The sequence below is a fragment of the Eubalaena glacialis genome, chromosome 9 (assembly GCF_028564815.1).
Source record: "Eubalaena glacialis isolate mEubGla1 chromosome 9, mEubGla1.1.hap2.+ XY, whole genome shotgun sequence".
NCBI lineage: Eukaryota > Metazoa > Chordata > Mammalia > Artiodactyla > Balaenidae > Eubalaena > Eubalaena glacialis.
In genome coordinates this window covers 1,771,485-1,792,525 of record NC_083724.1, presented here as the reverse complement: position 1 = coordinate 1,792,525, position 21,041 = coordinate 1,771,485, and the positions used below count along the sequence as shown (strand labels likewise).

Here is a 21,041-nt window from a genome sequence, read left to right as displayed (position 1 = left end):
ACCCGCCCGTGGCCCTCGCGGCGCCCCGTAGCCGCACGGCCCGCGCCCGCAGCGCTCTGCGCACGCGCATCTCTCCGCGCGCCGCACTCCCGTGGCCCTCGCGGAGCCCCGTAGCCGCGCGCCCCGCCGAGCCGGCGCCAAGATGGCGGCGCTGACGAGCGTAGAGTGGCCGCGCCGGGGACCGCGGGGGCCAAAGCCGAGCCTCCGCGGCTGAGCCCCTGAGCCGCCCTCGAGGCAGGCGCCCGGTCGCCGGGGCCCGGGACATGGTGCGATCCGCGCCGCGCCGCCGCCGCCGCTGCCTCTGCTGCCGCTGAACTCGGGAGCCGCGCCGGGCTCGAACGTGGGAGCGGGAAGATGTTTTCCGCGCTCAAGAAGCTGGTGGGGTCGGAGCAGGCTCCGGGCCGCGACAAGAACATCCCGGCCGGGCTGCAGTCCATGAACCAGGCGCTGCAGAGGCGCTTCGCCAAGGGGGTGCAGTACAACAGTGAGTGTGGCCCGGCGTGGGGTTCCTGCGGGGGCACGTGGAAAGTGGGGGCACGGGTGCAGGGGGCGCCGTCCCGCGGGGTCCGCAGGCCCCGGCCGCGCCGTCCAGGACTTGTGGTAACCGGGGCGGGCCTCGCCCGGGAAGCGCTGGGGGGCCCGTCGCGCTCCGAGGGCCTCGCCGTCTGTGTGCAGGTGAGCTGAGCCCTTACCTGTGCCGGGCACGTTGCGGGTGCCCCAGGGGCGTTGCCTTGGGGTTGGGAGGTGATGCGGGCCGGAGAGGAGGTCCTAGAGGACCCCAGGGCCAGAAGGTGGGCTCCTCGGCCCGCGGCGCTCCTCTCTGACCTGTGGGTCGTTCCCGAGGAATGCTGGCACGATGGGACATTCGAGTGAAATTGGTCCAGGCGGTTCCTGGTGCGTCTGCGGTACCCTCATTGGCCCAGGTGACCTCGTCTAAGAGGGATTCTTACATAATGTGGGGAGAGTCTGTGGTGTATGACGCTTCTTAAAGGGGGTGGTGGAGCTCTCCATCCATGAACCGTGGGGTCACCCGCAAGAGAAGAGAGCGGAGGACTCCGCTGGCTCTGGTAGTTTGAGCTATGGGATTTTTCTTTGTAGACTTCGTACCCCGTTTGAAGACGGAATGTCAGCTACGCCGCACGTTCTTGCCCCCCCCCTTTTTTTTTTCTAAAAAAAGAAGCATTTGTAAGGGATATATTTAGAAAAGCTCCAGAGGGCACAGGCTCTTACTTGTTATTGTAGAGATTTCTTTTCTCCTACGGGAAAGAGGAGTTATTTACCAGATGCCCTGAAAGCCCAGGTCGTTTCCAGTCCTCAGTTATAAATTATGTAAATTGTGTAGCTCCTAGAGGCTGACCGTTCTCTTGACCTCTTTAAAGTTTTTCCATCTTGCTGGCTTTTTGCTAGCAGTATTTAAAGATTTTTTAATGTTCTCTGCTTTTAAGTTGTTTCCCTCTTTAAGTATTTCCATATATTGCTATAAGATATTGGACATTCCTCCCTTTGCTACTTTCAGGGGAGCCTTTCAGTCTCTGTGATGACCCATATTTCAGTAACAATGTACCATATTAAGCAACTGATTGGAAAGACTTTGGGTTTAAAAGAGGGATCATCTTGCATGTATTTTACCCAATTTTGTGTGTATTTCTCTCACATTCCAAGAAGAGAATAGTAAGTCAAAATACGCATTTACACAAGTCTTTACAACCCACCTTTGGTTCCCTTATTTAATTTTATTATTTATGGTATTATTTTTTAAAACTTAATCTTAGTCCTTTGGAAACTGGACCTGAAAAATGTTCACGTTTGGAAAAGCACTCCCTGGTGGGCACACCCCCTGGTCCTGGGTGGGCGGGAGTAGAAAGTAGAAAGGACATTGGAGTCCTTCCAGAGAAGAGACCCGCCTCAGGAAGTTGGGGGAAGGGGGGGGCAGATTCTGATCTGGAACAAAATGAATGAAAGGTGGTGCAGTTGAGAGAAACGGAGTGCTGTGCCCACAGGACATTTCAGGGTGATGCTGCCCCTGTAGTTGGCTAATACTGCAATTTTGAAACTTTTAAATTTTTTTATTAGTCAGTAGAATAGAACATTTCTAATATTTATTTCCCAAAACATCTTACTTAGGGGAGCAAACCAGCAATACGATAGTTATAGACTCAGGACTTTTATGGGTAAGAATTGATGATTGTCTCTTACAGAACCTTGTCCTCCTGGGGCAGATAAGTCGTTTTCTTTTAAATTGCTATGACGATGAGAAGTGACACCCATGCAGTGTCCCAGCATACACATCCCGTTTAGAATCAAAACCCAAATGAGACATTGGACGGTGTCCATGGTTTGGAAGTCATTCGCGTGTAAAGTGGAAGGATGCTACCTGTGTTGGTCTGCTCTTTCTACCTGTGTTGGGTCCAGTGAGGAAGCACCGGTCTTGTGCATTTCGTCCAGACTGCCCTTGCTCCAGGCTGCATTCCTTACTGAGAAAGCCTCCAGACGTTGGGACAGCCAGAGTCCTGGCCAGTCGGATTTCAGTGCTAGAACTTAAAATGGAGTTAAACGCTTCCTTACCAAGAAACCTTTGAAAGGTTGGTTTCTGGGTAAGAGAGCTTTTTCTTTCGGAAATAAACAGCTGTGTTTGGCAAACTATTTGACCTGCCCCAGCAGGGCCGATTTGCAAATTCCCGAGCCTTTGCTGCCCGTGATCTGCCACGTTTTCATTTATAGGTTTTCCTTCCCTAGCGTTCCTTTACTTAGCAAATATTTACTGAGCGTAGAACAGTGAAAACCCAGACAGCAGTCTCTGCCTTGTGGAGCTTCCATTCTAGTGGGGGTAGAAAGGCAGACTGGGGGCACTAAACATGATCAGGAGGTAACCATATAACCTATCTGAAGGGTGGAGGAATGGAGCAGGGTGGGGGCTGGGGTTGGGACTTTAAGTAAAAGGTCAGAGCGGGCCTCGTGGAGAAGGGCCGAGGGGGTCACAGCGGGGCAAGGTCAGGAGAGAAGCACGGGGGGCCCTCACACCATCCTGGGGACTCTGTGAACGGGACACCTTAGAGGTCTCTGAGCAGAGGAGCCACTGCTGCGGTGGGGGTGAGGGGCTGCCCAGGAGGAGGTGGCCAGCTGGGCGTCTGTCTAGTGATCCCTGCTGGTGGTACGGAGAAAGGGCATCGTTGGATTTCAGTTGTGCCTCCTGCAGAGTGATTGATTGCATCATTTGCATCCAAGATAAACCATACTTTTTTTTTTGTATGAAAACCCAAAAAACGTTTCCCTATCTTGCAGGAAATGTGTGGCAGTGTGAGTGAATTACTGTTGAATCAGGGAGTAGAAGAGATTCTTGGGTCCTGTAGTAGATCCCTGTGTCTTCTGCGTTGTATCTTTCCTTAGAATAAAGGAAAAGACGTAGAATAGAAATAGAGAGTTATTCTGTTTAGTAAAACGTCTTGCATGCCACATGCTTCTTAAGTAAAGGGCTCCTCATCACTTCTTGGGTGAATCTTAATGAAAGGTTTTTCAGTGAATCACTTATTTAGCTTATCTGAGCCAGTGTCTAAGGTTCTGAGATTGATTTGACTTTTTAATTTAAAAGTAGAGGCCAATTCCTTTTTTTAATGGATGAAACCAGATCATTTTATTTATTTCTGACGTTATACGGTTTCTTCTAATTAACTTTTTTGAAGAGTAAATTTCAAATTTTAAAAGGATTTCAGTTGAAAAGAGAAAAGTAAGACTTTTCATTCTCAAAACAGAATAGAAAACAAATATCAATATATCTTAAAATTGGTAAAGACATAAAAGAAGGAAACAGTTCTAAGATTATATCAAGACTCTGGACAGACAAGCCGTGTTTGAAAAAAGAACCAAAGAGACCCTCCAGAAATGAAAGAGCACGGTCATGAAAACAAAAAGCCGGCAGGTAGGCGAAGCAGCATAACAGCTGAAGGTGGAGTTGGCACCTGGCAGGGAGATGCGGGCCCAGAACTGAGCGATGCCCACACACGTGTGATCTGAGTCTCAGAAGGAAAGAATAGCAGGGATGGAGAAGAGGCAGTTACTGCAGAAATGCAGGCTAGGACTTTCTGGAGTTCCCGGAGTACATGAAACTCCAAGAAACCCAAGGCCAGGGCTTTCAAACTCCCAGAGTTGGACACATCATGGGAATTTCAGGACAGCAAAATCAAAGAGGAAAATTGTAGAAGCGACCAGTGCAAGCAGAGGGACAGCCAAGAGCCTGACAGCACGCTGGCAGTGATGGTGGTAGAGACGTTCCTGAGGGGAAAGCCTGGTCGGCCTAGAAATCTACACCAAGTAAGCGAGTGCGATTAAACCCCTCTCCAGTCTAAGATGGACAGTTTCTGTGCGAAGGTTCCTGCTGAAATAAATCCTGGAGGAGGTACTCCAGACCGATGGAGGGGGAGCTCGGGAGATGGAGGAGGTTTGCAAGGCACAGGTCAGCACGGAAATGGGTGAACAAGCATCGTGACCACCATGGGGAATGCAGAAGGAGAAGACAGAACGCTAGCAACCAGCGTGTAACCCACGATGGCGCTGACCCGAGCTGTGTTTAAGTGGGAGCCAAGGACATGTATTAACTTCAGACTTTACTGCAGCAAAGGTGTGTGTTAAAAATTTAAGAACAGAAATAAATCTCAAATCTTCCAAATAAATACCAGGCAAAAGAGGAATTAAAAAAAAAACAAAACCTCGCCCAACATGAAAGAAGGCAGAAAAGAGGGGAGGGAACCCCGGCAGTGACCGGAAATGATCACACGTGGCGGAGGGGGTTACCCGCCTCTGTTGGCAACCAGGGAATGTGAACAGGCAGACGCACCAGTGAAAGGAAGACTGCGATTTGATTTCTTTCTGGCTGTGTGGTGTGTAAGAGACACGTCCACCACACGATGGCATAGAAAGGTTGAAAGCAGGGTTGTGGAACCAAGCAGTGGGTCAATATCAGCCGCAAGGAAGCTGCACCCGTGGGGTCCTCGTGCTGGAGCTGTGGGGATTCACACTGGGTGCAGGTCAGACAGCCGGCCGGGCGAGAGGAAGACTCGGTAAGGAGCAGGTGTCTGCACCCAGCCCCGCTCAAAGCAAGGAGCATTCCTGAAAGCGACAGTCCGAACAGACACCCAGGAATATGTACCATACAAACCACATTCTGTGGCCACAGTGAGTAAAACTGGATAGGAATAACAAAACAGTACAACTTCTGGGGGGAAACTTAAAAATATTTCTAAGTAATTTATGGGTCAAAGAAGTATTTGTAATCCAGTGATAATGAACACCCCACATACTTGTGGTGGTCATCGACCTGAGAATACAATGTGAAAACCCAGAAGAACAGGATAAACCTGAAGAAAGTAAAAGGAAGTAAATGACAAAGAAAAAAGCAGAAGCAAGTGGTTTTTAAGAAGGATCAGTGGAGGCATCCAACAAAACACACAGGGTGTGTGTACATGACTGGTCAAGTAGACGAACCTCTGGGAAGATTAATTAAAAAGACAAAACAAATATCCGGAAGGATGAAGAGTACACAGCAGCAACCACGAAGTCTAGAACATAAAATGTCATGGATGACTTTGTGCCAATACACTGAAAACTTAGAAGACGGCGCCCTAGAGGATGACCGGGTGAGAAACACGGAGTCCACGCCGGCCCTGCCAGGTGCTCGGTGCCAGCGGGGGAGACACTGCCCCCAGCCCTCCACGTCCACGCTCCTAAATACTGGTTGAGCAAGCCAAGTAGAATCCAGGCTTCCTGTTGTCATCCCGAACGTGGTCTTGAGGAGCCCTGCGTCCTGCAGAGTCCTGCACCGAAGATGCCAGGGCTCTGGGAAGGTAGGGTAAGAGCAGACGTGGGACTCGCGGGGCCTGCAGAGGTGAGCACAGCCTGCCCCACGGGCACCCGGCTCTGGAGCACTGCGTTCCTGAGTGCGGAGTCCCGGGGTCGACCACCTGCCCCGGAGGAAGTCCGTCGGGGACCTGGGGGAGAGCAGGGCTGCCGGTGCCCCGAGTGAGCGAACGTGTGCCCACGGCCTCGTCCCTCCGGGGGCCCCCGGCCAGCCCACCTCACTCAGCTCTCGGGGCTCGCCAGCCACACTGGCCACGTCTGTGCACAAGAAGCCGTGCGTGCACGCCCTCGGTGGGGTGAAAGTTTGCCTTTGCCGTGACTGTTTGCCTGATCTGTGCTTTCTCCCCCGCAGTGAAGATCGTGATCCGAGGGGACAGGAACACGGGCAAGACAGCCTTGTGGCACCGGCTGCAGGGCAAGAAGTTCGTGGAGGAGTACATCCCCACACAGGAGATCCAGGTCACCAGCATCCACTGGAGCTACAAAAGTGAGGGCGGCGGTGGGTGGGGGGCTTCCCGGGGGTCTGGGTGGGCACCGGCCTGCTGGGTAGGGGTTTTCCTCCCGTCGCCCTCCCCCAGCCTAGGGTCGTCACAGGAACACCGCACACGCGTGAACTCGGGGGCTCATCAAAGCCGCTTTGGGGTTGCCCTGAAGTCCCCTGTCCCGCGGGAGACTCGGTCCACTTGGGGAGCGGGGCCAGAGGCCCGGACCTTCGGACGTCCCATGGGCAGAGCCTCCGGGCAGGGACCATCCCGGCCACAGCACGTGCTGGGCCCCAGCAGACAGAGGCCCCTTGGGCCTTGGAGCCCAGCTCTCGGCGGCAGTTGTGAAGTGCCAGTCCCCACGGGGTCCTGGGAGGGGGTTTGTTGGTGAGATTGCCTGATGGGCAGAACACACCTGGCGGCCACCCGGCCGTAGCCAGAATGGCGGGCACCTCCACTCCGCTCCTGGGGGACAGCGACCACGGGGCGCCCTGCTGGGAGGGAGAGAATCCACTCTGCGTGCTCAGGAGCCGGAAAGCACAAGACCTTTTCGGGGCTTCCCTGGTGGCGCAGTGGTTGAGAATCTGCCTGCCAATGCAGGGGACACGGGTTCAGGCCCTGGTCTGGGAAGATCCCACATGCCGCGGAGCAGCTGGGCCCGTGAGCCACAACTACTGAGCCTGCGCGTCTGGAGCCTGTGCTCCGCAACAAGAGAGGCCGCGACAGTGAGAGGCCCACGCACCGCGATGAAGAGTGGCCCCCACTCGCCGCAACTAGAGAAAGCCCTCGCACAGAAACGAAGACCCAACACAGCCAAAAATAAATAGATTAAAATTTTTTTAAAAAAAAGAACTGATCTAGAATTTAAAAAAACAAAACAAAACATTCCTTTTCGTTGAAACAAAAATCCAGCGGGCCAACAGCAGGACACACGGGCCTTTGTAGAAGTTCCAACTCCCTCCTAGGGACGGCCAGGCCGCGACGTAGGACAGCTGTGTGGACTCAGTGTTGCCCTGCCCGCCAGCTGCAGAGGGAAGCCTCACCCCCTAGGGCACCCCTTCCCGGTTTGGGGTGAAGTTGGCGGGGACAGCGCACTTCTTGTGCCCTGCAGCTTGGTGGCAGGTGCCCGGCAGTTCCCCGCCTCTCCCCTTTCCCCACGGAATCCCTGGGGTGGCGGGTGGACCCGCTGACGGCCCGGGCATGTGCACAGGCCCTGACACCAGACTGGCCGATCCCAGAGCCTGCTCCCCTGGCCCCCCGCACGCAGCAGACCAGAGACCTCTGCCAAGGAGCAGGGGCAGAGCCACTGGAACTGGGCCTTCCCGCAGAAGCCGGGGGGCCTGTGGGGGCCTGGGTTCTGGCTGGGCAGGAGCCCGCCCCAGGGACCCTTCGGGACACGGGGTCGTGTCAGCTGAGGAGGTGTCCAGATTGTTCCCTGCCTTCCAGGGAGGGGGTGTCCTGGGCACAGCACCCGCCAGCCTGGGCGGGAGCAGGGGCCCTTGGGGAGGCGCCGAGTGGGGACAGTGACATCCGCACGGCCCCTGAAGGCGGCCCATTGAAACCGGAAGTTCACACTGGGTGCTGATCTTACTGTTTTCCCCCTATTTTAGCCACTGATGATATCGTGAAAGTTGAAGTCTGGGATGTAGTTGACAAAGGTAAGTCAGATCCTTCTGTGAGCGTGCTTTTCTCTTTCAAGCTTTGCTTGTGCTGTGGAGGAGAACAGCTGTCCTCTCTCCCTCGCTGGCGGCCCCTCCTCTGCCGCCTCCTGGCGCCTCGGTCCCTCGACTCTGGCTCCTGGGCACAGGGGCATCGGAGGCCTGGCTCTGTGCTGACCGTGCCGTCGGGCTCCGGGTGTGTGGTCCAGGATGGAGCGCCCGGTGCTGACCAGTCAGGGCACCATGGTCTTTGCTCTTGAAGCGCCTGTTGCACCGGCTTGAGCTGAGCACGTGGCCATGGGGGCGGACACGGACCACACCCAGAGGCTCTGGGGGCTGCTCAGGGAGCCCTTCCTGCAGCACCGTGGGTGTGGCAGCCCACCTGTTCCTGCCCCTGTGCCCAGAGCCAAGGGTCCTTGGCTTCTGAAGTGGCTTGAGATTTCGGGGACCCCAGCACGCACACAGACCCCAAGTGGCCGTGCCCTGTGTGCAGCAGGCGGGCCGGGCTGGGGGCGTGGGCACGCTCGCCGCCGGCGTTCCGTCTCACTCGTTTCCTCCTTGCACCCAGGCCGTCGGCCCCTCCTCTGTGATGCTCGCGCTCCTCCCCGGGGCCGGTGCCCTGTGCGCACCGTGGTCTGACCTCGCAGGTTTGACCTCCGACCCCCAGGCCCGGCCTCGGAGCCCGCAGGCCTGCTGTAGCTCCTCCCGTCCTTCAGGGACAAAGGGACGTTGTCCTCTACGAGCCTGTGATTTCCGGTGCAGGACACGCGCGCTCTCCTACACCACGTTCTGTGGAGGTGGGTTTGGGTTCCGAGGACCCACTGAGCCGGGTGAGGATGCTGCTGCCCGGAGCCCGAGCGCCACGCTGGCGCTGCTGCCCCCAGGACGCTTTAAACCCCACGGGGCCTGGAGGGGCCTCGTGCTCCAAACCGTGCTTGCACTGCGTCCTGTGTGCGTGTGGCCGGGTAGCACTAGGAAGCAGCCCCTTGCAGCCCAGCCGCCAGCCTGGATGTGAGGGGGAGCCGTCGCTCGGGCCAGGCTGCCCTCCGTGCCCCGGCACATCCTGCACCCCTGCCCCCGCGTGCCTGGCTCCGACTCCCTGGGTCTGCACTCATTCGGGACAGGATGCCCATGTCCAGAATGGGCTCTGTCTTTGGCGACGGGACCCCTTCCATGCGGCAGCATGTCGTGTCCTCAGTGGGGGGAACAGCCTTATGGTACAGAGGCAGACACTGCCCTGTTCTGGGAACCTCCGAGCCCCCTGCTTCCCGCCCGTGGAAGGGCAGTGATGGGCTGGCCACAGTTCCCTGGGTGGCTGTTCTCCACAGACCTCCTTGCAGCGTGGAGAGGAGGCTTGCTCGTGTGCTGGCAGCCAGGGGCAGGGGCAGCATTCCGTATGAGCGCTCAGCATCCCCAGAGCTCCGTCATCTGGTCCCCCTCGGGTGGGAATCTTCAGAGTGGGAAGGAAAAGTGCCTTCTCTACCACCCTAACTGGTCCCCTGTTGGACACGTCCGAGGCTCGTCCACAGCAGCAAAGGGCATCGAGTTGGAGGGGGGTGGCAGCGGCTGAGAGATGGTGCCCCTCATGGTGGGAGCGGGCGCGGCGTAACTCTGGCTGCCCGGCCCTCCTCCCAGGAGCACTGGCCCAGTTTCCGCTCTGCTCGCAGCCGGGCGGTGGTGGCACGTCCTGGGCTTCGGCCACACCTGTCGGCAGTCACGGTGCTCGGGCCTCGACCCTGTGGCCCCAGGCGTCCACTGGGAGGGCGCGAGGTGGCCAGCGTCTGTTGAGCTGGGGGCGCCTTCAGAGACGGGATCAGAGGGTGGTGAGAGGTTCTGGGAGAGGCTGTGGAAGAGGCAGAGGGCGGCCTTCTAATAAACTAACCCCGGTTTGTTGGTTTCGCCCAGCCCGCTGCTCTGAGACTGAGGGCCCCGGGGCCCTAGGGTGACGAGTGGTCCTTCCTCCCCTGTCAGAAATGTCTGAGATGGAGGAAAGGGAGGCTGGGCATGGGAGCTGTTGCTGCTCAGGTGGTTCCACGGCTTCCTGGCCCCAAGCCCAGCTCGTCCACCCTTAGCACCGGCTCAGGGAGCCTCCGTGGCCTCCCTGGGGTCCTGGCCGTGTCCTGCCCTAGGGTCCCGGGGGCTCCAACCCCAGCCCGTAAGGCACCTACTGGAGGTGGGGGCAGGGGCATGGGGGGCAGTGGGACACAGGAGGGGTGCTACCCCCTCAGGCCATCCTTGGGCCCAGCGTTTCCACCCCGTGACTTTGTGTCTTTTCTTAAGGAAAATGCAAGAAGCGAGGCGATGCCTTGAAGATGGAGAATGACCCCCAGGAGGTGAGCTGCGTCTCTTCCCACGTGGCCCACTATTTCGGGTGGGGGGTTGTGAGCAGGCATCTGTTTTTCAGACCCCTCTGCCCCCTGCCTGCCTGGCCCTCCTGAGGACTCCATCTGTGCTGGTGGACTCAGGTGGCTCAGTGGCCACTCCCATGCTGCCCTTGGTCGCGTTGGGGTGGCTGGGGTCCCCTGAGCTGCTGCTCTGTGTCAGGGATGCCCGCCAGACCCTACTCGGAGTTGGGGTGACCTGAGAGGTATTTAGGTGAAGTGGCCAAATTTTATATCCGTGTACAAAGGCCTCAGCTGTTAAAAGCATAGGCATACCTTCAGGTGTGGCCCTGGGCACACGTGGGCATGAGTGTGGCTCCAAGAGGGCTCTCACCACGGTCGCCACCTCGACACAAGTCAGGGGCCAGCTAGCACTCCTTCCGGTCTGCAAAGCTTTCTGATGGCTTCCAAGGGCCCTTCTCTCCATGTCCTCCTGTCCGTAGACGGCCTCCTGACAGCGGGCAGCCTTTAGGATTCCCTTTTAGGACAGGAAGATTCAGTGACCGCCTGGCCCAGGTCTGTGTGGTCTTTGTGGGCATGTTGCCACCGCTCCCAGCACTGCAGCCTCCCTGGTGTGTGTGCTCTGGAAGGTTCTCTGGGACATGCATCCTCAGCTCTGCGACGCACTTCTTCAGCTTGGTTGTCCCAACAGTGGAGCGTCCGTGAGCCCCGAGGGCAGGACACTGCTGACGGCCAGTGCGGGAGATCCTCAGTTGAGGGCAGGCACGATGTGGCCTCCGCTCCAGATAACCTTGCGTCTACATTTTTTTTTTCCCAAAATGAAAATAGCCGTTGTCTTTTCAGTTGTAAAAGTCCTGTTCAGCCTTTCCCAGGAGATGGTGGGTGCTCACCTGTGGGACCTGGCCCGGGGCACCGTCTCTGAGGCCCGATTCCCCCATCCCTAGGCGGAGTCTGAGATGGCCCTGGATGCCGAGTTCCTGGACGTGTACAAGAACTGCAACGGGGTGGTCATGATGTTCGACATCACCAAGCAGTGGTAAGGGCGCTGGCCCGCGAGGGCGTCCAGCAGGGCACTCAGTGCTTCTTGAGGGCTGGCCGTGGGCAGTGAGCACGCTGGCCATTCAGCCACGCTCTTCCCCGGGGGCGGAAGCTAAGGCGGGTCTCTCCCCACACGCGCCTCCCGAGGACCTTCAACTACATTCTCCGGGAGCTTCCCAAAGTGCCGACACACGTGCCTGTGTGCGTGCTGGGCAACTACCGCGACATGGGCGAGCACCGCGTCATCCTGCCCGACGACGTGCGAGACTGCATCGACAACCTGGACAGGTGGGTGCCGGCCCGCGGGCGCGGCTGCTGCGGGTCGGCCCGGCCGCCCGGGACGCTCCCGCTCGTGCCCTGCTCCGCCTCGAGCCCTGGCCGCCCACCCAGCGGCACGGCCCCGGCGCCCCAGGTGCGCCAGCTCCCCCGGCTTCCCTGCCCCTCCGGGATGGGGACGCGGACCTGGAGGGTGGGGTGTGGGTGGGCAGGACCGAGGGTGGGCAGCTGGCAGTCCCAGGTGCCAGGTGGGGGCGGCCTCCCTCCATCTCTGAGGCCGGGGCCGGGCGCTGGGGATGGTGCATCGAGGTCCTGCCGGGGCAGGCAGGCAGCACCTTCCTGGTGCAGGCATCCCCTGGTGGGCGCCCGGCCAAGCAGAGCCCTCGGAACTTCAGGTCTCCGCCTGGGGACCGTGAGCCCGTCACCCACAGGAGGCGACTCAGCCCTGCAAGGGGTGCTGGCGCCAAGGGTGGCCCGGCCCGGAGGGACCACGCCACGCTGCCCGCTGCCACCACCGTCCCTCACGTCTCCGTGCTTTTCATGAACAGGCCCCCAGGGTCTTCTTACTTCCGCTACGCCGAGTCCTCCATGAAGAACAGCTTCGGTCTCAAGTACCTGCACAGGTTCTTCAATATCCCATTCCTGCAGCTTCAGGTGAGCCCTGCCGGCAGGGTGCAGGGGCTGGGGCTTGGATCTGCCAGGGCCGCTGTGGCGCAGGGATGGGGCCCGAGCGGGCGGGCAGCTTGGTGGTCTGGTTGGAGCGAGGCCATCAGTTCGGACGCCGTGTGCGGGTGCTGGCGGCCGCTGGATGGCCCGCCCTGTCCCCTCCCCTTGCCGGGGGGTCCGGGACCTGGGCCTTTCTGGAACCACGGACCCAGCTGCGGGAGAACGTGGGTGTCCTTACACGTTCCTCCCGGGAGCTGCGACCCTCTGCGCTGACCCCTGCTGGGGCCCTCGTGTGTCCGTCCTCACTGTGGAGGTGCACTCGGCCCCGGCACCCAGATCAGGACGCCTCGGATCCTCCCTGTGGCCGTGCCGCTGTGTCCCCGCTGTGGACCTGGCCCCTCTCTGGCGACAGGTGCCAGGATGGGCCCGAGAAGCCCCTGCCCTCCTCCCCCTGCTGTGCAGCCCTTTGCTGTTGGCGTTATTGACCCTCGTATTTGGGAACAGTTGTAGGTTTGCAGAGAGCGCAGAGGGTTCCCGTGCCCCGGTTCAGTTCCCCGATTGCAGCCTCATGTTTCCACGGTGTTCCCATCAAGACCACAGAACCAGGCTTTGTCGGCGCCTCCCGCCAGCCCTCTGTCCTGGGCCCCACCCAGCCCACTCCACACGTAGTGGTCACTTCCGTGGCTGCGCTGGGCTGTGACAGTTCCTCAGACGTGCCTGGCTCAGGGTCTGTCTGACCTCAGATGGGTGATGGGCTTTTGTGCGCGAGACCCCAGAGGTGACTGCCCTGCTCATCACATAGCGGGGACATGTGTCACCCACACGGCTCGTCACTGGGACATTGACCCGTGGCCCTTGCAGCCACAGTGGCTTCTGTTCTTTCTCCAAAAGGATGTAGAACTTACTCGGGCGAGCGGCTGTCTTTCCTTTCCTCTTGCCTTCTTTTGAAGAGACGAGGCCTCTGCAGGCCAGGGCGGCGGGCATTTTCAGGGTGTCCAGACCTCGCAGACGTGCCGGCCGCCCTTTCCTGGGTGTTGATCCACGTCGCCTGTAGGGGTCCCTTTAACTTTCTGTCCAAGTAAAACGTGCACACAAATTGCAGGAAAACACCCCCAGCATGGGTTGGGGGGGTGGCATCGGGCAGGATGGAAGCTGGAAGCCGCTGCTGATGCTGAGCCTGGGGCTGGCAGGAAGCACGTGGTTTTCAGCAAGTGTTGGGGCTTCTTACACCTTGGGGTACCTTGTGTGAACAGGGCGCCGTCTCTCTGGGTGGTTCGCTTACATCACGACCTCTGCCCTGGAGCCTGCAGAGCAGCCGAGGCATCACGCCCCCCTGGGCGAGGCCGTGCGGGCTCCCGGCTCCAGGCACTCCGCTTGAGGCGGTCTTGTCCATCAAGGGCCAGCCGAGAGGGGCGCCAGGCTGAAGGGGGGGCTCACCGCAGTGACGGTCCCACCTCAGGTGTCTGCTTCCGTTCTGTAGAGAGAGACGCTGCTGCGGCAGCTGGAGACGAACCAGCTGGACATCGATGCCACGCTGGAGGAGTTGTCCGTGCAGCAGGAGACCGAGGACCAGAACTACGACATGTATGTCAGCCGCGGCTGCCCTCAGCGCTTAGACCCTGCAGGCAGGGCTCTGCGGGCAGGTGGCACGTGTGCCCTGTGGGCCAGGCCTCCCTCTGAGCTCGGTGTGCGCTTGGCGGGGCCGCAGCACGAGTGCCGCCCGCCCGGCTAGATCTGTCCGCGTGGAGTCGTGTCGCTCAAAGAAATCGAGTCATTTCAGCTTTGAATGTGGTCCAGGCCCCGTGGGAAGGGGGTGAGGGCGGCTCCCTCCGCGCTGTCAGGCCTCGGCTCTTCCTTGGGAAGCAGATACCGGGCTCCTCCTGACCCCGAGGATGTGAGGTTGGACACCCCAGGGCCCTGCCGCCCCTGCGCACTGAGCACCTCGGGCCTGGCCTGCTGTAAGCGGGTGTGACGGGCGCACAGCGTGGCCGTCGGTTCACGGAGGTGCTTCTCCAGCTGCTGCCCCCAGACAGCGGCCCGCCTTGCGGGGTGGAGGGAACACGGCGTGCAGGCCCAGTGCGGCTGTAGGCGCTCTAGCTGCCTGGCCCCAGCCTGCCTCTGTCCAGACCGGCCCACCTGTCGGCCACCTGGCACGCGGAACGGGGAGCCGCTGACCCGGCCACGTGCCCACCCCAGGTCCCGGCAAGACCGGCCACCCTGACGTTTTCCAGCCAAGGCCCCGTCCCTGTTTTGACGTAGGTTTCCCAGATTGATGCCAGTGGAGAGAGCTCCTTGACCTTGGGAGGGCGTGTGGGGTGGGAACCAAATCTCCTGGTCCTTGATAGTGGAAGAAGGGGCGTTGTCCTGGCACTTCCAGCAGGACGGCCGAGCGGATGGGGAGCAGCCCCCGGGCAGGCCCTCCTCTGCCCTCGCAGGGTCTTGGGGCACCCAGAGCAGGTAGCAGGCCCGTCCGCCTTCCACAGCTCGTGGGGGAAGGCCTAACCTTGAACCACCCCTAAAAACAGGTGCTTCCTTTGTTTTGTTGAATTATCCAAATGTCGGGGCTGTGGGTAGGGAGCAGGCTGCTTCCCCACCTGTGCTCACGGCCTGGAGCACGGGCTCTGGCTGCGGCCCAGGCAGGACCCTCGCACCTCCCAGCTCCCCCAGATGGACTCGAGGAAGGGCCTTTGGGTCTCCCAGAGAAAGATCCAGCTGCTGGTTCTGGAACAGCAAGAGGGGGAGAAGCAGGAGTCGTTCTAGGGTGGGGGGAGGTGTCCTCACCTGCTCCGGCTGCCAGGCCAGCCTCACCGTGAACGCCACCCTGGGGCTGACCAGCTCCTGCAAGGTGTCCTCTGAGAGCTTGGGCGCCCGGCGTCACCAAGCACAGGGTCCCTGGGGAGGTGGCAGCTGGAGCCTCCCCACAGCGCCCGTCCCCAGCCAGCCCCAGGGACCAGGCCATTGGAAGAAGGTGGCGCCATGGGGGGGCTCGGCAGTGGTGTCCCCGTGACCTCCCCTGAGCAGCTGGGGGACCGGACGAGGTCTGGGGCGGATCCCGCTCCCAGCCTGCGCCAGGACCCAGTGCCTTGCCCGTCCTTCCTCCCACCCCCCACCCCCTCCCCCAAATACCAACCTAGAGGTGAGGGCGGCCGGCCCAGACACCCCAGGCCCCCGGGACCCCGGCCCGCAAGCACAGGCCAGCTCTCCATTCCACACCTTCTGTTTGAAAGCCCACCCCACGGGAGGAGGGCCCTGCTACAGGCCTAGGTGACACCAGGGTCCTCAGCCAGTGGGACGGTCGGGCCCAGGCCGCCCGGGTCTAGGCTCCTCCCTATCTGGGAGGCTTGCAGCCTGTCCCTGTAGGTGGGTCCTAGAAACAGGGTCGGGGGGCATAGGGCGGGGGCACAGCAAAGCCTGCCTGTCCGCACACGTGCACCTGCACACGCGCACAAACACAGGCACACACGCACGCACCCTTCTCCTCGCGGGGAGAGACTCCCAGCCAGTGTCGGTGTCCGCACCTGTCACCCCCCGCCCTGGGGGCGCTTTCAGTGTTTGCCACCAGCCCGCGCTGGGAAACCTCCTGGAAAGGCAGGTGGGGGCTCTGAGCCTGAGAGCGGGGACACCCCGTCACCACCAGCACAGCAGCAGCAGCCTCTGAGGAGCCTGAGAGGAAGACGCGGGGAGGTGGCTTTCTCACTCCTTGCTGTTTGCCCGCAGCTTCCTCGAGATGATGGAGGCACGCAGCCGTGGCCACGCGTCCCCGCTGGCCACCAACGGGCAGAGTCCGTCCTCGGGCTCCCCGTCTCCTGTGGTGCCTCTGAGCGCAGTGCCCACGGGGAGCTCCAGCCCCAGCACGCCCCAGCCGGCTCCGCAGCCGCCCCTCCAGGCCCCCTCGGCTTGCCCGGGGCCCCCCTCCCCCTCGGAGGCGCCGCCAGCCCCTGCACACCCCCTGGTCCCCGCCGCACCCCCGCGGCGCAGCATCATCTCGCGGCTGTTCGGGACCTCGCCGGCGGCCGAGGTGACCCCTTCGCCCCCAGGTAGGCCCCAGGAGCAGCCCTCGGGAGGTGGGCACAGGCATCCCAAGCGGGGCGCGGCCCTGTTTCCCTGGCCCCGGGAGCCCTTGCCGACCAGGATGGGGTCCCCCTTCTTCCTGCGGGGCAGGCAGCCCCACAGCCTAGCCACACGGCATCCCGCTTGTGGCCCAGCCTGGCGTGGACCCGGCTGGGCTGGGCGCTGGGCAAGAGTTGGTGCCTGCTGTCCACAGAGCCGGCCCCAGCTTCAGAGGCCCCGGCAAGAGTCCAGAACGTGGAGGACTTTGTTCCTGACGACAGTCTTGACCGCAGCTTCCTGGAGGACGCAGCCTCCCTGAAGGATGAAAAGGAAGTTGGAGCCACGGCCCCGCAGGACAGCGACAGGTTAGGGCCGGGCCTGGAAGGCGGGCGGGTGGCGGCTGCCCTCAGCCTTGGCCCTCGGCCCGCCAGGTGTGGACTCTGCTGCCTCCCTGGCACTGGGCGGGCGGAGGGGCCAGGCACCCCGCCTGCATCTGGGCGCCGGGGACAAAAGCAGAGCTGGGCCTGAGGAGCTGAGGGAAGGGCAGCCTCACACCTGCAGGGAGGGAGCAGGGCTCCCCGACTGCCGGTGACCCGCCTGTCAGCAGCATCTTCTTGTCAGTGACCTCCTTGGGCTGACGCCACTTGAGAGCATTGGCCGGGTGGAAGGAGGAACCCTGGGGCCAAAGAGCCGCTGTCAACTTCTCCGCCAGGGGCTGGCCGGTCAGGGCCGCACGGGGGAGGCTCGAGGCCCGGCGCACACTCTCCCTTCCCGGTGTGAGCCCGAGTGAGACCCACCTCCACCGTCACCGCGTGTCCCAAAGTGCAAAATACCAGACCGAAGCCAGCACTGTGCTCCAGCCTAGGGAGGGCCCCGGCATCACTGAGCCCCCCATCACCCTGGGCCCCACACCCCTCACCCCGCCACCCCCCGGGAGGGCACCAGCCTCAGATGTCCACCCGCGGGCCCCGCCGTGGCTTCCCGCCGCACAGGGGCATCTCTGTCCTCTCCTCAGCCCACCTCACGCCTGCTCTCCTGTCGACCTCTGCCACAGCTCTGCTGCAATGTGGTGGGTCCCCTACACAGAACAGCCCCCAAGGCCACCCTCGAAGTGGATCTCCCTTTGCTGCGTCCATGCAAGGGTGGACAACCCCGCCGTCAGGGCCCTTGCCTGGCACACAGGGGCCTGGAGATCAGGGTGGGCGCTCCGTACCCCCCTCGTGACCTCTGACTGCCCTGCCTGTCCTTTGCAGTGATGGGGAGGCCCCAGGAGGGAACCCAATGGTGGCGGGTTTCCAGGACGACGTGGACCTTGAAGATAAGCCGCCTAGTAGGTCCCTGCCACCCACGGGCCCCATCCCCAGGGAGCACATCACTCTGTCCAGCGAGGAGGAAGCAGAGGCGGCGGCAGGGCGCCACGAGGCCTCCGTCCTGGCCCCCCAGAAGTGCTCTGAACCAGGGACCAAACAGTATGTTGGGGGTGGGAGGGAAGGGGTGTCCTGGTGGGGAGGGCAGCCTCAGGCTCCGTGACCCTCCTGTGTGTCCTGCAGTTCCTGCACGAAGGCCTCAAGGCCACACCAGGATGCAGCTCCCAGGGCCACGGAGCCCCACCGGCCAGGCGGCACCAAGCCCCCCACCGAGGGCTCCTCTCCGGGGCTGGAGGAGGGGGAGGACAAGCAGGTGTCATCAGAGAGTGACCCCGAGGGGCCTATTGCCGCCCAGATGCTGTCCTTCGTCATGGACGACCCTGACTTTGAGAGTGACTCAGATGCTCAGCGGAGAGCGGTGAGGACCGACCTTGGCACCCACGCTGCCTCCGAGTCCAGGGCGAGTGGTGGGTGGGGAATGGCGGAAAGGCACCGAAGGCACGAGAATGTGGCGGGGGTCTCGCGGGGCGTGAGTCAGGGCAGCCTGGGTGAGCCGGGAGGGCTGCCCCGCAGGGGGCTGCGTGTGCCAGGCCCAGGCTGCCCCTGTTCTGGGGAGGATGTGGTGGGGGACCTCGGCGTCACGGCTGCCCCGCTCGGGCCGTCGTCACTCTGGGTGAGCCCATGGTGCCGGGCCGGTGCAGGAGCCTCCTTACGGAGTCACGTGACAGGGAACTGGGGAGGGGCTCGGCGGCCCACCTGCCCGCTCCTTCTCCAGGGTGAGTTCCCGGTGCGAGAGGACCTCTCGGACGTGACGGACGAGGAAGCCGGCCCTGTCCAGCCGCCCCCACCCCCCAAACCCCCCGCCCCCTCCTTCAGACTGAAGAACGACTCGGATCTCTTCGGGTTGGGGCTGGAGGACACAGGCCGCAAGGAGAGCAGCGAGGAAGGTAGCTGCGGGGCGACACGCCTGCCCCTCCCTCCCCATCCAGCTGCGTCGGCACTGGTGACTTGTACTGTGTCCCAGCCAGGGGCCATGTTTCTGACCCCCTTACCTGTGCCTTTGAACCTGGGGGCCCCAGAGCACAGGAGCAAGGTCAGGAGCACAGGGGCGCAAGCAGCGAGGCTGTCCCGCGGGGCCGGAAGCCCAGTCCCTTCTTTCTCTGTCCTGCTCGGGGTCCGGCTGTGTTCTGACGGCATCCCAGGCTTTCAGGCCAGGACCAGGCTGGAAGGATGGGCAGCTGAGGCATCTGACCGAGTGGCCACACAGGAGGCATTTGGCGGCGTGGGCAGCGCTGCTGCGAGCTCTTCTGGCCCCTCAGTCCGGCCCTGCATTGCTGGCCCTCCGTGGAAAAAGCTGGCGTGGTCTCCAGGCTGCTGAGGCCCCGTGCTCCATGACGACCCTGGCCAGCTCCACGGCTCCCTGCCCCATCCCCAGCCTCCGCCCTGGGCAGCTCGAGCCCAGCAGCGTCACCTGGGCCGGTCCTGGAACTGCCTCGTCCCCAAAGTGGAGGGGAAAGGACCTTCCCGGGCCTGTCCTGGTGCTGAAGTGTCGGCCCGTCCACAGGAGTGGCTCCTGTTGCCTTTGTAGCCAGGGCCCCACCCAGACGCAGGGCAGAGGCTTGAGGTGCTGGGTGTTCACTCTGGGCTGTGCTCACACTGGGACCCCAGCTCAGGGCCTCTGCTGGACCCACCCACTCCCAGGCTCACACCAGTCCGGGAGGCCCGGGGAGGGCCTGGCCTCTGGTCCACGGGGAGCTGACACTGCATCTTATCTGTGCAGGTAAGGAGGGCAAGCCTCCCTCGAAGGAGAAGAAAAAGAAGAAGAAGAAGGGCAGAGAGGTACACACGCTCCCTGAGCCCTCCCCGGGGCCCCTGAGCAGCGTGGGCCCCAGGGCGGGCCCTGCTCTCCCAGCCCCCGGGTGACGCTGCACCCGCCTCTCCAGGAGGAAGAGAAGGCCGCGAAGAAGAAGAGCAGGCGTAAGAAGAGCAGGGACCAGGCGGAGGACAAGGGCCAGGAGGAGCGGCGGCGGCGGCGGGGCCCGGAGAGGACTGCGGTCCACGAGCTGGAGGCCTTCCTGGGGGGCGGGGCCCCGGGCGGCCACCTCCGCGGGGGCGGCGATTACGAGGAGCTCTAGGCCTGGCCGCCACAGACCGCAGGGCACTCCGCGTGTGCTGGGGGCGCTGGGCCTGCCCTGCGGGGAGGGGCAGCAGGCTCTGCGGGCAGCCGGCCCCCAGCGCTTCTCAGGGATGGGACTGAGGCCGAGGAAGCCCGTGAGGCTGTTTGCAGGGGTGGGGCGCTGTTCCCGTCGCCTGCCCGGCCCCCTGCTTGCCTTTGGCCCGCCGCACGCACTCACCCAGGCCTGCTGCATGCAGCGGCCTCCGCTTCGGCTGCACCGGCGCTGCAGACCTCCGGTCCCCAGACCCTCGGGGCACCTGTGCGCAGAGGGCAGGCGGCGCTGGCGCCTCTCTGGGGGCAGCTCTTCCCAGGCACAGCAACCGGCTTTCACCTGCACCTGAGCTCGGGCGTGCGCAGGCCGAGCGGGGAGGCCCTCAACACTCATGTCCTTTCGCTGTCCTTCCACACCACTCGGACCATAAAGCTCTCCTGTCTTCGCACCTGTGTACGCTGCTGCTGCTGCGGGGCCCCTGCCCAACTGGGATGGGGCCGCCACCCCCCAGCCCCCGGTCGGCGTGGGTGGGCAGGAAGGTCCTGAGCTCCCTACCTTCAGGCCACAGAGCCCTTTTTCCCTGAGAGATGACTACCCTTGGGGGTAGGAAGCCTCAAGCAGGCCCAGCCCTACGCGTGCCATGTCCTATCCAGGTGGGACCAGCACGGCCACCATCCCGTGTGCCCGGTCCAGCCCTCTGAGGGCAGCTGTGTGTCCCTGCTTCCACCTGACACCCAACCCTAATCCCACAGGCCGCTCCCCGCCAGCTGTCAGCAGGGCCCTGCCCCGCCCCCACCCCCACAGGTGCCCTGAGAACTGCTCCCTCCGGGGGCATGCAGGCTACACCTTTGCAGGCGGAAGCGGGGCCTGGTGGCCGGGCCTCCCCCTCCCCAGTTCCTGGGCCTAGAGAGCTTCGCACCCAGGAGGCAACGGGCCATCGGTCACTGGGCAGGTGTTGGGGGCTGGGCCCCAGATACCTTAGGGGCTCCCTTTAGCCCAGAGTTTGTGAGGTCGACTGTCCCTGTAGTACCTGCTAACACAGGGACCACACTGACCTGAAGCTTGCCCAGGGCCCCTCATCTAATGGACCCACAGTGTGGCAGGTCCCGGCCTTCGGAGCCAAGGGCATCGGTGGCCTGCCCCT

At 62.0% G+C, this 21,041-nt stretch overlaps 1 protein-coding gene across 4 annotated transcripts; it reads left to right on the top strand.

Moving 5' to 3' along the window:
• Nucleotides 1–105: 105 nt before the first annotated feature.
• Nucleotides 106–20,345, top strand: RABL6 (RAB, member RAS oncogene family like 6). Of its 4 annotated transcripts, XM_061199589.1 has the most exons (17): nucleotides 106–484; nucleotides 6,203–6,337; nucleotides 7,943–7,990; nucleotides 10,271–10,323; nucleotides 11,277–11,368; nucleotides 11,518–11,658; nucleotides 12,195–12,300; nucleotides 13,793–13,896; nucleotides 16,030–16,349; nucleotides 16,577–16,727; nucleotides 16,984–17,148; nucleotides 17,378–17,431; nucleotides 17,616–17,831; nucleotides 17,913–18,147; nucleotides 18,505–18,676; nucleotides 19,510–19,568; nucleotides 19,673–20,345. In XM_061199589.1, the coding sequence occupies exons 1-17, from the start codon at nucleotides 355–357 to the stop codon at nucleotides 19,862–19,864; spliced, it is 2,373 nt and encodes a 790-aa protein (XP_061055572.1). In that variant the 5' UTR covers nucleotides 106–354; the 3' UTR covers nucleotides 19,865–20,345. The 4 variants fall into 4 exon arrangements, with proteins under 4 accessions (XP_061055572.1, XP_061055573.1, XP_061055575.1 ...); XM_061199590.1 differs by lacking the exon at nucleotides 17,378–17,431 and having other exon boundaries at nucleotides 107–484; XM_061199592.1 differs by lacking the exon at nucleotides 16,984–17,148 and having other exon boundaries at nucleotides 108–484.
• Nucleotides 20,346–21,041: the final 696 nt, after the last annotated feature.